Source organism: Perissodus microlepis, chromosome 18 (assembly GCF_051167445.1).
Source record: "Perissodus microlepis isolate ML-2025 ecotype Zambia chromosome 18, ASM5116744v1, whole genome shotgun sequence".
In the NCBI taxonomy this organism is placed as follows: Eukaryota; Metazoa; Chordata; class Actinopteri; order Cichliformes; family Cichlidae; genus Perissodus; species Perissodus microlepis.
Window position 1 is genome coordinate 28,322,209 of NC_140478.1, and position 13,740 is coordinate 28,335,948.

At 43.2% G+C, this 13,740-nt stretch overlaps 1 protein-coding gene across 8 annotated transcripts in view; it reads right to left on the reverse strand.

Moving 5' to 3' along the window:
* pard3ab (par-3 family cell polarity regulator alpha, b) overlaps positions 1-13,740 on the reverse strand; it is a 241,418-nt gene that overhangs the window by 109,237 nt on the left and 118,441 nt on the right. For 4 of the 8 annotated variants that reach the window (XM_084911277.1, XM_084911275.1, XM_084911274.1 and 1 more), the window contains 6 exons: positions 13,603-13,728; positions 11,498-11,907; positions 8,192-8,331; positions 7,407-7,535; positions 4,798-4,833; positions 2,122-2,169 (listed from right to left, as the gene is read on the reverse strand). In XM_084911277.1, the coding sequence (XP_084767403.1) occupies positions 2,122-2,169; positions 4,798-4,833; positions 7,407-7,535; positions 8,192-8,331; positions 11,498-11,907; positions 13,603-13,728 (889 nt within the window). The remainder of the gene's footprint in view (positions 1-2,121; positions 2,170-4,797; positions 4,834-7,406; positions 7,536-8,191; positions 8,332-11,497; positions 11,908-13,602; positions 13,729-13,740) is intronic. The other 4 variants (XM_084911279.1, XM_084911276.1, XM_084911280.1 and 1 more) reach the window with 3 other exon arrangements.

Genomic DNA, 13,740 nt, shown 5'->3' on the forward strand with positions numbered 1-13,740 from the left:
CCCAGACGCCTTAACGCCCACTCACATCCTGGGTCATTTGAGCTCAGTAAATCACATGATAGGGTGGGGCTAGGTTTCACCAATGGATTCACCTGAAACCTTGGCTGATTGTGATCTACACCCACTCCCATAGGGTTTAAAATCTGGGACTCTCCACCAGTTGCTCTTAGAACTGAAGAAGCTTCTCAGATGAGAGGTGAAACGTCTTTAAAAACCTCAAGAAGTCCAGACGCTTTTCCTTCCAAGCTTCTTAGACTGCAATAACCTGGATGACTGAGAACCTTCACAGACAGTGGTTAGGACTGTTGCCTCACATGTGAAGAGTGACTGGGATCAGGAATCCACTGGTCAGCCAGGAGCTTCCTGTGTGGAGCTTTCATGCTCGCTCGCTGAGTACTTCAGCTTCCTCCCACAGTATGTTAGATTGATTGGTGATTCTAAATTGGGCATAGGTGTGATTGTGATCATGAATGACTGTCAGTCACTCTGTGTTAGCCCTTTTGTTCCACCTATCACCCTCAGGCTTCAGCGTCCCCACTGTTGAATACATATAAATAATAGGAAAAGCACAATAGGTACTGCTTTAAAGTCAGGCTTTGTTTTATTAGTTATGCTCGCTTAGAAGACACCAGCATTTTAGACTTTAAATAAGAATACTTGTCACTGTTATTGCCAGATAGATTTATGCTGACGTAGGCCATCAGACATGCAGCAGCAATAACCAGCCACCTAATGTGGAAAATGCAGAGTGAGGAATAGCATATCAGATCTTTTGAGATAGAGATATGATGCAATTATTACCCCAGTCAGTAGAGCTGACTCGTGGCTATAAACACAGCTCAACAGTGCTAGTTTCTCCAAAGGTTGAATCTGAATGCCTGCCATGGAGTCTGCTGTTATGATCCAGAAATATGTGAGATAATTTCATTAACTTCCTGGAATGAAAACTTTGGTGGCTGTGCATTCTCTTTCAGTTAATCAAAAATGAATTACGACCCCATATTCCACCGTTGACAGCATTTATTGCTTAACAAATAAACTGTGCACAGTTGTATAAATGAAATATGGCGTAATGTTTGTTATATTTTTGCAAAACCTTAGAGGAGTCCAAAAAAAACCCCGGACACGTTCTCTACTTTACTTCATGTAACAACTGCTGTATCGGGTGCTGTATGTTACGAAGCGTTGAAACAAAGAGCAGAACATAGAAGCTTTGATGCATCATGCGCTCACGGTTTTCACCGACTGACTTGTTATTACGAGCTGCAAATGAAATGATGTTGCACTAATGCACGGCTTTGGTTTGTCATGCAAGTTGTAGTTTAAAAACAAAAATACAAACCCTCCCACACAACAGCACCACACTTCTGACCTCCTCACAGACAAATACAGTATAATACTGCCAGATTCTTCTGTAAATATATGCCGTGTCATGGGCGGCCAACGCACATCGTATGCTGAATGCTTTATCACGCTGTGAAAAAATCCTTCATCATTACACCAAAATGTGCTAACAAATTACCATTTCATAACAGCTTTGTGTGCGGAGAGAAACATTCACATGTGATAGATAGCATCTTGGCACGGCGCTGCTGTAGCATTACTGCTGCTCCTGCTGATGGCTTTTCAATATAGCATTGCAGTAATTTTCCATAAGCCAGTATGACTAATGGCATAAACAATGGAGCTGAATGTTCACGTTATGGGCCCATTATGAAACTATCAGAGCAGGCATGTAAAGACGGATGCCTTTGATCAGCACTCCATTGTAGCAGCCAGGTGCAGAGAAGAGGATTTAAGTCTTAAAGTGTGTCTTAAGTGTGCGTGTGTGTGAGGCAGAGAGAGAGGAGGGGGGGGAGTGAAATAAAGAAAAGGGGAACTAACAAAGAGAGACAGGAGACGAAACAATGAAAACTGAAAAGAAGAAGGGGGCGAGGAAGAGACAGAAGAGAAAACCCAACAAAGTCTTTTGTTTTTACAGACCATTGGGAAAGCAATGGATTGCTTAAATGACTCCCAGTCTATTTGTGTAGCCACCCAAAGTATCTCATTTGCCTTTCATGCCTTTTCCCCCTATACAGCACATAATAGCCCACGCTGTTGATGTCATGCAGCAGTTACCTCTATCAGCCAATGGTGTTTCCCGGCTGTCACGGGCTGCCGTGGATGCTAAAGGGAGCAGTCAAAGTCAACAGGTTAGACACAGAAGCCCCTTAGACATGGACCACTTACTGAGTCCAAGACACTACTTGCAATAAAGAACCTATTTGGCCAGAAAGTTTAAAGTGACTTGACCAAATATGTAACAAAGAGGGTCATGGGCGCTAATGCTATGGATGAAGTGCTAAAAGAAACAGGAGTCTCCTTAATCATTGGCCATTTTTATTGCAATGATTGGAGAGCACGGTGGCTTTACCGCGTAAAAAAAACAAAACAACTAAAAGTTTTAGCCAACCTCTAAAGCACTACTGTAAAATCGTGCGTGATTTTTGGGTCATTGGACCGATTTCATAAAGCGAGTGCTTTTTCCACTTCACTTGCTGCATTTTGTCTGCCGTGTAACCCTTGACAGAGCTCTCTCAAAGGATGAGTCATGCTGTGCCAGCTTCCAAAAACCCAGCTGAGTGCCGGCAAAGCCGCGGATCTAAAAGCTGTCTACATAGTAAGTTTTGTTAGCTTTTTTAACACGACTAACTGCACTGTAGAGATGCATAACAGAAAAGTTAAAGAAAATCAACAGATATAATTAAGCTCCCCATGCGGCACGTGAGCCTGCTTTTTACTTACTGCTAAAGAATTGAAAGCCTTAGATATGTTTTAATTAAATGCTTTTCAACTTTGGACAGTTGGCTAAACAAAAGTAATGATTTGAGAGTGATTTGAATTTTCACAATGTTCTATGGTTGTTTTTATTATGCGGTCACTTAAGAAAAATAATACGAGAATGAGGACAATAATAACGAGCTGCTGTCCCAGGGGCACTGCTGTTATCCCGCCTTTTCCATTGGAAAGCTATCTAATACTTGCATGTCCATTAAAAGATGTTCTTTCGGACCCACTCCCTGCCCCTTACACCATCATGGTGCCTCTGCTATTGTTGCTGTTATCGGCAGTGAGATGTTTAAAATGAGGCGCCTGACAACAGATAACATCTGAAAGGCACTGAATCCATTATGGCGGTTGATGTTCCGGGAAAGGGTAAGGAGAAGGCTCATCTGGAGGTTTGGAGTTTGGAAAGCAGGAAAGAAGGGAGTTGAAAAGAGAAGCGAGAGGAGACAGCAGGACTGTGGTGCTTTTTCTTATCCGTCTGGCTCTGGTTCACATCGATCTTTAGGGTGGGAAACGTCCAAAATTGAGGAAACGGACATTATTTTCTTGCATTAAAGATGCAAATTGCAATATTGCTACATTATATATATATAAATAATTAGGCTAGCATCAATTCCTATAAAGATAGAGTCAGAAAGAGACAAAACCACATGAAACTGCTACACAAACCACACAGACCACCTGGATTGTTCTTTACATTACTGAGAAAAAAAAGAAATGTGAGTAAAAGGCAAAAGCAAAGCAATTAATTCCCAATAAATATTCCAAAAGTTTAAACTTATAGTGCACTTTTGGAAGGAAAACAGCACAATGCTTCCAAGGATGGCTTATACCATTCCGACTTCGAAATGTGACATTGAAATGGCAGCAACGGGAGACACAGTGGTGTTTATCTGCACTTATTCTAATGCTTCTGGAATGATACGCGTCATCTTTTCTGCACATGTGCACACATATGAAATGTGCCAGCTGCAGTCACAATAGTCAACAACGCCCCGCCATAACGCTTTGTCACGACGAGGATCATCCCCACAGCTGGCAGGTAGAATCGCCAATCAGATTAACTGGGCAATTACACTTCTAATGTGCCACGCAAAAACCTAACCAATTACCTGCACTCAGCCAGATGTAACCTGAAGGTAAGGCCAGATGTGAAGACGTGAAGTCTGTTAAATCACAAATCAAATTTGGCATGTAAATGGAGAGTTATGGAAATCTGAATAGCTTTTTAATACGAGCAGTAAAAACAGACGAGCTTTTAACAGCTGCTGCAATCGAGAGCCTTTTTGGGTAATGTGTGCCATAAAGACCACACTGTAACAGTTGGAGACACTGTACATCCTGATGAGGGCTGATTATTCACAGAAGGTAGATTTGAAACATACTCCATAGGGTACAATCCCAAGATTAAGAATCTCTGTCAGACATTTATAGCACGCTATATACTTTATGTTAAATTCCTCAATTACGGAAGCCGTTAATCTATTAAAGCTGTCAAAGTGTCTGTGCACGTTTCACTGCACTGTCTGCATTTCCCCCTAAACTAAACTGGGTTTGTTATTCCCCTCACATATCGGAGCGGGTCTGCAACAACAAGGCCAGACTGACAGCCTTATCCACAGCTAACAAATACAGCAAACTTCCACCTTCACTGGCAAACACAGCTCTGAAGGGAGTTATGGAGCAAATTATACTGCAGCACAACTTCAACAGCCACATACTGATGAAGCATGAAATTGTGACTTGTTACAGCGACTCTAGCTAGAGATTTAAATTAGTGACTAACACTATAGGTAGGGTAACGACTTGCACTCTGATTAACCAGCTAGTTTAGCAGCAGAGGCTGGATGCATGCATAAGTTGGGTGATAAGAGCGGGAGGGGGAGTTTGGGCTAAATAAAGAGGAGGGAGTTGTTAAAGAAGAGAGGTGGAGGTTTGTTGCAGGTCGGTGTAAGGGTGGTGTCTTACCAAATCTCTGGGGATTTGCATCTGGGGCTCAGCATTCTAGAGGATGGAGGAGGGACAGAAGAACCAAAAGTAATCAGGAAATAAAATATACTTATTTACATAAACAGTGAACATTCTACTATAACAGAAATCAGGGAACTAGTGGATAAAGTTAGGCAGTTCAAGAAAAAGCGCATGCAGGACATGAAAACGATAAATCTGACGAGTGCAGAGACTTTGAGTATCAACCGTGGCTCGGAAACAACTGAAGCGGTTGCAAAGACAAAATGTCATATCATCGAAATGCTGTCTTTGCATCTGCACAAACTTACAGTTTCACTTTCATTTACTCTAGATTTTTTTAACCATCCAGCTGTGCCCTGTCGCAAGATGAGACAAACATCCAGATTGCTTTCATCGCAAGAAAAACGACCCGAATAAATTCACAGCCACAATCTTTACAAGTAAAATGCTCCGTGTAGACCGAGATTCTGAAACTTTCACACAGTTTTGACTGTAAATAAAAAGTCAGCATCAGTCATCAAACAAAACAACAACAACAAATCTTGGTGAGCACCAGAATTTGGCCAAGCCCAAAGTGCGGTTCAAAAAGGATCGTCGAATGCATTCGGCACAGTTTAGTAACCGCTTTGAAAAAGTTGCTTGAATTTAACTACATTCAAAACTGTAAAGGACAGAGCTGCTTTTTACAATCCTGCTTCTCTCCTAAACTAAATGTGATTTTATGCCAGATTCTTATATTGGTGATGCAGGAATTTGAATAAAAATACAGCAAATCTGAATAACATTTCCAATTTCTTTGTTATCCTACCATTACAGTGTAAGCTCAATTTCCTGCTCAGCGTATTACGTGTCACACTGATGTAGTTTCACATTAGTGGTAAAATAGATTGTTCAGCTTAGATTAAGGGCTTTTATACCTGCTGAGAATTATGTCACCTGTAATACAACAGCTGCTCATTTAATTCTTTTCATTACTCCACATTAGATTTAATATATTAGGCTTAGTAATCGCCATTTGTAATTCATAACTATGTGCCTAAGAAAGCCCGATCTCGTTTTTTTTAAGCTTAAATTACCCAAGTAATGCGCTACTGTGAATTTAGAACATCTTTCACCCTTATGTTGTTTTTAACTGACAGACTGTTTCGTCTCTACAGGCTCTAAAACGCAGGAGAAAAAGTGCAGTCTAGCTTTAGATAGAGACTCGAGCTGCTCATTTTGTGCACTGGACCTCATCTCCCTCGAGTCCCATTTCAGCCCTTTCACATCGCACTCTCCACCCTCTGCAGCTGATAACCACAGATCAAATAAATCCTGCCATCTAACTACCAGCTATGCAGAGTCAGCCAGACTTAAAGCTCTGCTGTAATCTAAAGATGAGTATCGACCAGTGTGGCAGTTTTCCTCATCAAACTTCACCCATGGCGACAGCCAGCCAATAGCCTCATCTGCATCGCTCACTGTGATAATTGTCACCAATCAGCCGTTTGATTGGCACCGCTTGCTAGTGAATAGCTGTTTGTGGCTCTGCTGGCTGTCATGGCTTCTGAAGGTAGAGGGAGAAATAAATTTTTGCTACAGCAGAGCAGAGATTTAAGGCTGTTTGGTGCCATTACTCACGTTAGTACTCGATAAGCTGTGCGTTAAAGCCAGCTAGCAGAGGTAGGGAGATAGCAGAGAAATCTTGACTGTTGCTGTAGAGTAAACACCAATGTGGTTTAAAGCGCACCCACAGCCTCCACTGTTCACTTCCCACACATTAATAAAGCCACTTAATTCTCTGTGTTCTGCCATCTTGCTTCTGCCTTGGTCATTATAAGCTCCCTTCCTGATTAAACAACACAACTTTGAGGCAACGCCATACATGCCGAGCATCCTGTTACATGTTTCTGCAAAGATAATTAAGTACAACATCTGGCACCGTGTAAAAACATGAACTTCATGAACATAAACAAACATGAAAACTAAATTAGCATCAGCTCACAAACAGTTGTATTTCAGTTTGTAAAATGTAATGTGTGTAGACTACGCCTGATTGATATTCAAGCCAAGTGTGTTTTTCTCTCTGCCTGCTACCTGCCCTGCGTCTGTCTTTTCATCCACACATCCATCAATCTACCGAGTCAGCTTGGAGGCAAAACACAGTGAGAGGAGATGGAAATGCAGATGCAGAGAAGGTTACCCACCAAATGTGAAGAAAGAAAGGGAGCTGGTGAAGGAGGATGGAGAGGAGGGTGATGGATAATGAAAGACTGAAGACAAAGTGAAATCGAGAAGAAAGGAGAGGGTGAAAAGACAGCTCTACAGGTTTGCACCGAGGCTAGCTGCAACTTGATAATAAAGAGCGGTGCGGCGATGGAGCAGGACCATCAATCTGCATGCTCGGCTAGCGTGCTGTGTTAGCTGGGAAATGAGAAGACGGCACAGCCCTCACTGGAAGGATTAACAGGGCTTGTGACAGCTCAGGATCACACACGGAAGCGCTCACACACATGTGCCAGAACACACCATCTCTGTATATACATAAGTTACATATATATGTCATGATATGTAATTCATTATGGTGACAGGGTGAAGAGCTGCAGTGAGGCGAGCAGCCAACGTACCACTTCTCGGGGTAGGAAAGAGTCCTCCTGGCGTAAAACCAGCAGCCCCACAGCCCCGCCCATGGGTGTAGCTCTAAGCAAGGAGACCACTTCCTCCTGGGTCCGCCCATTCAGGTCCACGCCATTCACCTGAACAGGAGGCACAGTAATTGGGTTAAACTCTACTTTATCTTGTATGGATTATTATCTAGGCTTGTTTTAAAAAAGGTGAAACACTCAAATCTCTTAATTACGCCTTTTGGCCGTGACAGAAAAGCAGCAACACTTTACATTTTTATCAAAGCGGCAGATGGTTCGTTTTCTAATTTGATTAGTCGATCAACTAGTCGCTTTAGCCCTAGTTCAAACAAAGTTTGAAAATGAGAAAAACATGAGGATAAAAGGATTGAAAGTTTTGGTGGAATAACCCCATACATTCAGAGCTGCACAGTGTAATCCTTTATGCAAATGGTTTGCAACGTGGGATGATGCAACTTCAAAAGCCGTTCTGTTTTTGCTGCACGAGATAGCGTGTGGAAGCATAGTCTTTGATTTAATTTCAGGATCCACATTTCCATTTAAAACAGTTACGAGAAAGGAATTTGTTACACTTCAGCAGATGGCGAGCAGCGTATATCACATATTTAAAATTGCAGTTTCTCGTGTTTTGGAACGAAATCACCGTTCCTACGTGATGCACATCTACCTTCCAGATCACAATCACCATCTAAGACTTTATTAAATGACTAAATTAAAGCCTCCTCACACACGCCTTGTAAAGCATTACCGCACTTTCCCGTGCTTACCTCTAGCAACCTGTCTCCTGCCTTGAGACGGCCATCTTGGATAGCAGCTCCTCTAGGCAGGATATTCTTCACGTAGATGGGTGCTGAGCCCCCGATGGGAACATCCCGTGACGTTATACTGAAGCCGAGTCCCTCGGGGCCTGCGGGATGAGCGGGTGAATAAGTGAGGATGCAAAATCTAATGATAGGATCTGGTTTTATCTTGACGCACAGTCTCCTCTGTACCTCTGGATCTCAAGCTGCTAAAAATATGTTAACATTCAACTGATAAAACTCTCCTGTATCTGAGAGGGCAATAATATTGGCTGGTGTGTTGGGAGACATTTAGCTGAGAGTCAAGTGGGTTCTTTCATTAGGAGTAAAGGGTTGGTATGAATATAGTTGTCCCACCCGAGGGGAACACTTGACCCATTAACAATGAGTACCTCATCTCTTTTAATAGAGCACACTCCTAACCAGTTTTTCCAGCACCATCATCCAGTAACAAGTGGCCCACCTTACCTGAATTAAAGAGTGCGTCCCCCAGTGTCAGAGGAAATAACTGTAATCCACGTTAATAAGTGAAGCCGTTGTTTAGGCCACTGTGAATTTACTACTGCAACATCGTGATAAACACGATCCGCCTGATTCTGTCTGATTCAGCTCAGCATGCAGCTGAATGATTACATCATACTTTCAGGAAATAATCAGTAGCATATCACGATGCTGAAAAAAACCAGAGGCAATATAATCAGCATTACAGCGACAACCGGTGCTGTAAATTTCACAATAAATGCCTCTCACACCATCATTTATGAAAACTGACTGTGTTTTGAGAAGAATACACCAACGAGTCTCTCCTTTCCCTCGTGACCTGGCCTATAAGGCACACAGTACCCCGAGATGTTGTTGATCTACATGTGCTCATTAACCTGTGTTTCTGTGGGCGGATTGCATTTGGCTTGTGTACATTGGTAAGTTTTGCCTGCAACCTCGTACGAGTGCATCATTATGAGCCATTAGGAACGCAGGTCTCTGTCTCATATTATCCATATTCCTAGCAGACAAACAAACTATTTCCTATTATTGGGCAACTTGAAGTTGCAGGAAATGAAGAGAAATCCTCTACCCTGTCAGCACAGCACTTAAGTAGGTTTGTGGTGAATAATTAAAGTAGTTTGTACATTGCAGGGCAATGAAAATGCATGCTTTTAAAGTCTCAGTTTGAACCAGTCAATAATTACACGCAATTATGTTGTGCCAATAAGAAAGTTCAGCCTGAAGAAATGTAATACTTTTGCTTGATTTTTAATTGGAGCCAGAAATTGAAAAACAACCTGGGTCAAAAAAACAACATGCATTACACAACAGGGTTAGGGAGCGGGTAACCAGAACTTTTCATCTGCAAATGCAATGCAGCTCTAAACCTTTCTACACAAAACCTGCAGGTCCAGAACAGAAACGTCTAAATGAGCAGGACCGGACAACTGCAGATACTGCAGGTAAAAAAAGCAGTGAATTAAAACTGAACTGAGCATTTACGGTCGTGAGTGGATGTCTGACACAGACTGCTCTGCAGCATGTGTGAAGGAAAAAACAGCACAATGTCTGGTGTATTTCTCCAGATAATCAACATACTTGAGTAACTTCTCCCACATAAAGATTACTGTACAAGTGCTCAGAACTTGTGATCATGTGACATGTTTCTGTAAATAAACCATTTGAACAGATATGTGTGTCAAAAAAAGTTAATATAAGAACAATGAGGAGCATTTTTGCTGTATAGGGGTTTTGGCCTTAATCCCCCCCTGCCTGTCTGAATGAGCCGATGAAAAGAATAGCACAACACTTAGCCATCCTGTTTCACATCCTCTACCTAATCCCCTGCATTGATGAGCCAATCAACTTCCCGCAGGCATTCGAGGTGCGGCATTAAACTCACCGGTAAATGCTTGTAGAGTTCCTGGCTTTAAACAGGGAGGAGGATCTTTAAAACTCCCATTAGCTTGATTAAGACATACCTAAGCAATTTCCTGTGCAGAAATAAGATTCTGTGATTGATTTTGATACTCCCTGGGATTTGCAAGGAGCCTGGTGTCTGATTCAAGCACATAAGAAATGCAGGAGCTTAATCTGCGCTCAAAGCTGTAGGCTTAAGTCGGTACTCAAAACAAAACAGATGAGCCAAACAGCCTCTTGGGAATCACTGTTAATCCATGTAAGTGTCTGCTCCAACAACAGCAAACAAAGGTAGAATGAGAAAAGATAACATCTTTGACTGTGAACATAACAGATCTCCTGCCATATCATGCACAGAATGCACTGTTTTCACAAGTGTTTTGTCAGCGAGAAGGCAGATGAGGATGAGAAGAGTGAAAAAAACCTGACAGAAGAATGGATGGTAAGAACTGTGAGTCAGGAATTTTTAAAAAGCAGCTGGACGTTTTTATGTTTTATGTTCTGGCTTGATTCCCGCCCCATGAGAGAGGACAGGTTTGGGTGAAAACTTCAACGGGCATATGGTGCAGCCCTGTCAGACTCTTTGCTGTGGCATTTGACAGTGCACGGGGACGAGCGGCTGCTTAGCAACAAGCTCTGTGGCCCTGAGACCTGGCACCGACACCTGGAATCCTGTTGGCAGAGGTTTGCACCACCTGTGTCCACTGTCAGTCAAAGCGTACACCGGGATCCCTGCAGCTTTGCAGTCCTAACGTCGCCTGTTGCTCCACATTTCCATCTAAGCAGATGCTGTTTGCTTTTATCACCCACTTTTTCACATCTTACATCAGTACGGATAGCTCTGGATGGGGTTTTTAAGCCTCTTACATCCTCGTTCACATATTTCACGCTTCCGTGCTTGAACCATCTTCCAACAGTGTTCCTACACTTGTTTGCAAGGAATCAGGAAGCTGCTTGTTTATTGGGTAGAAATAAAAAGGTTAGACTGATGCTGTGTATTCCTCTAAATCTTAAAAAGCCAGAGAAATGCACAGCACGAGAAGAGACTCACAGATCCTCTGGAAAGAGTCTCAGTATGCTTCAAAAACAACAACAAACCCAACCCTTTTACAGCGGCTAGGATGACTTTGCTTTTTTCTTCCTCAGAAACAATAAAGATCTTTTCTGATGATGAAAGCTCCAAATGTTTTTGTGGATCATGTGTTAATATTTACTTAACAATGAAAAACTTAACCTCATGACATTCTAAGACATAATTAATGTTAATAATAAGCTTATGAGACTAGTTATGGTTTATGATCTATTATCTTTGAGTTGAAACCAACACTAAAGCAGAGTTTGTGCGTTTTTGTGGAGACCTCTCCTCACCTTTCTTTAGCTGAATGCTGAGCCTCCTCCCGACTTTTTTCGTATAGCCTCCTGCTGGCGTGGAATTCATCCCCTTCTGCGGTGAGTGGGCGTGACCTGTCGGGGGCTTGGCCGCAGAAACCGCGGGGTGAAGCAGAGGGGGGTAACCGTCAGTCGGCTCTGAGAGCACATGGGGGTACGGATGGGAGTGTGGGTGCGTTTGGGAACCGTGCCGGGACATCCGCTGTGGCGTGTGGTCGATGCCTGACACAGTGCTGCCGCTGAGGGAGTCGGGGCTGAAACGGCCCGAGGCGTACACGGGGTTCCTGTCAGCGTGGGACAGCTGCTCGTAGTGGGCCTTCATCGATGACGGCACCACGTGGAACATGATGACCGGAGAGCGCATGGCTTGACGGAACATATTCTGGGCTCTGGGATAAAGACAGTGGGAGGAAATGTACGAGTTTTACGATGGTTTAAGGACATGGAGAGAACAAAGGATAGACACAGAGGCAAAACTCAACATACTTAACAATCAAGTGCAATACTTGTCTGTACAAACTTGCCAAGTGGAGCACTCCATCTACCCAGTGTCTCTCAAACACACACACCCAGTCGTACTATATATAAAATCCATCTTCGCCCACCTGAACATTCTGACATGTTAATTAATACTCATTGCCAGCGTGAGCGGCTCTAGAAAGTGACTGAACCCTCCCCAACAGCTCCATCGCATAATCCCCTCATTTGGCTCCAGATGAAGGAGACCTCCAGTCGTCGAATACTTTGCAGAAAATCCTCTTTTAAAACCCCTTCGGTCTGAGCTCATGTACATTAGGTGTGAATGGAAACTTATGTTGGCTGTCAGCGCCCTGTGAAACCAAAGCCTTGTTAGCGCCACCTGTTTCAATAAAGCAAACGTGGGTCCCCTGACAGCTGAACAGACGTTTGAGAAAATGCTAGGCCGCGAGAATTTCTATTGCTCCCCCCTCCACCCCCAGACCGATAACCAAAAGTCGCGCTGCCGAAGAATTTCTTTGTGAAATTCCGGGCCTCTTTTCCCAGCTACCAACAACCTTCCCTCAGGGGGATGGTCTCGTCACGGTGTCTTTACAATTTCAGGCTGGATCGAGTGTCAGAGGAGATGTAGTCTGCCCCCTTATGAAAATAAATAACAAGAGCAACTGTTGCACTAATGCACTTGTCGCAACACTATGTATGGAAGCTTTATTCCCACCCATCACATAACTTGTGGCTCCAACTGTGGGAATGGCTGGAACATGACAACATGACCGGGATCCAGAAGTTGGTTGGTTCACCCAAATTATTCTTATATACCTCCACTCACACTTTTGGTGCAACTGCTCAATTTCTACCCAGTAAACAGATCTGACAGCACATTCCTGGTATTATCAACACGGGAATTCTGTGTCATGTAAGAGATAATACTAAAGTAAAATCCCATTAATCTCCATTATAATGAGGTGGTAGCAAAGGCAGCTTATTGCATTTAAAACATGCATATACTTTGTATAAATGTAATGCTGGCAAAAGAACATCGCAAACAAAAAAGCATCGCTGCATTGCTGATACTGCATGTACTGTATACACAGCATATAGGTTCGCATGCATCGTACGGGATCTAGAAAATGAGTGGATGTGTGAGTTTGGTTAGGCAGGGAATAAAAGCAGGAGACATGAACAGCACTGAAAAAGGAGAAGCTGTGAATTTTAGGAGATTTATTCCCATTCCTTCTGACAGAAGAAAAGAGAAAGTAGTGAGAGTAGGAGTCCAGTGGAGCTGTTACTGTTACTGAAACACAAGGGAATAAAGGCTAAGAGGATTGCAGGGACGACTTGAGGAATTGAGGCTCTGACCTACAGGAGTTAAGTAGGGAAAGGTTAGCTTAGCACAGTGACAGGCAGCAGAGGAGACTGTGCGCCGGCAGGAGAGGGAGTAAAATAGGCATGAGGAGAGAGGAGAGCAGCCAAAAAAAAGAAGAAGAATGTTTCAGACTATGGGTATAAAAAGCTAGGGAAGAGGCGATGGTGCGAAAAAGCCATTCACACAGGAAGACCAGGGACCAGCAGAGCTCAACAACGGCTCCCGTGAGCTGCAGTCTTACTGTTCAAATCTGATGTTTCGCAGGTCTCCGTTATTGATACGGATGATACAGTCGTTCTCCTGGAAGAGGCCCTGCTGCTCAGCCTTCCCTCCTCTCTCCAGACGCTTGACCAACAAGCCAAGAGTCCTGAAATGTTCA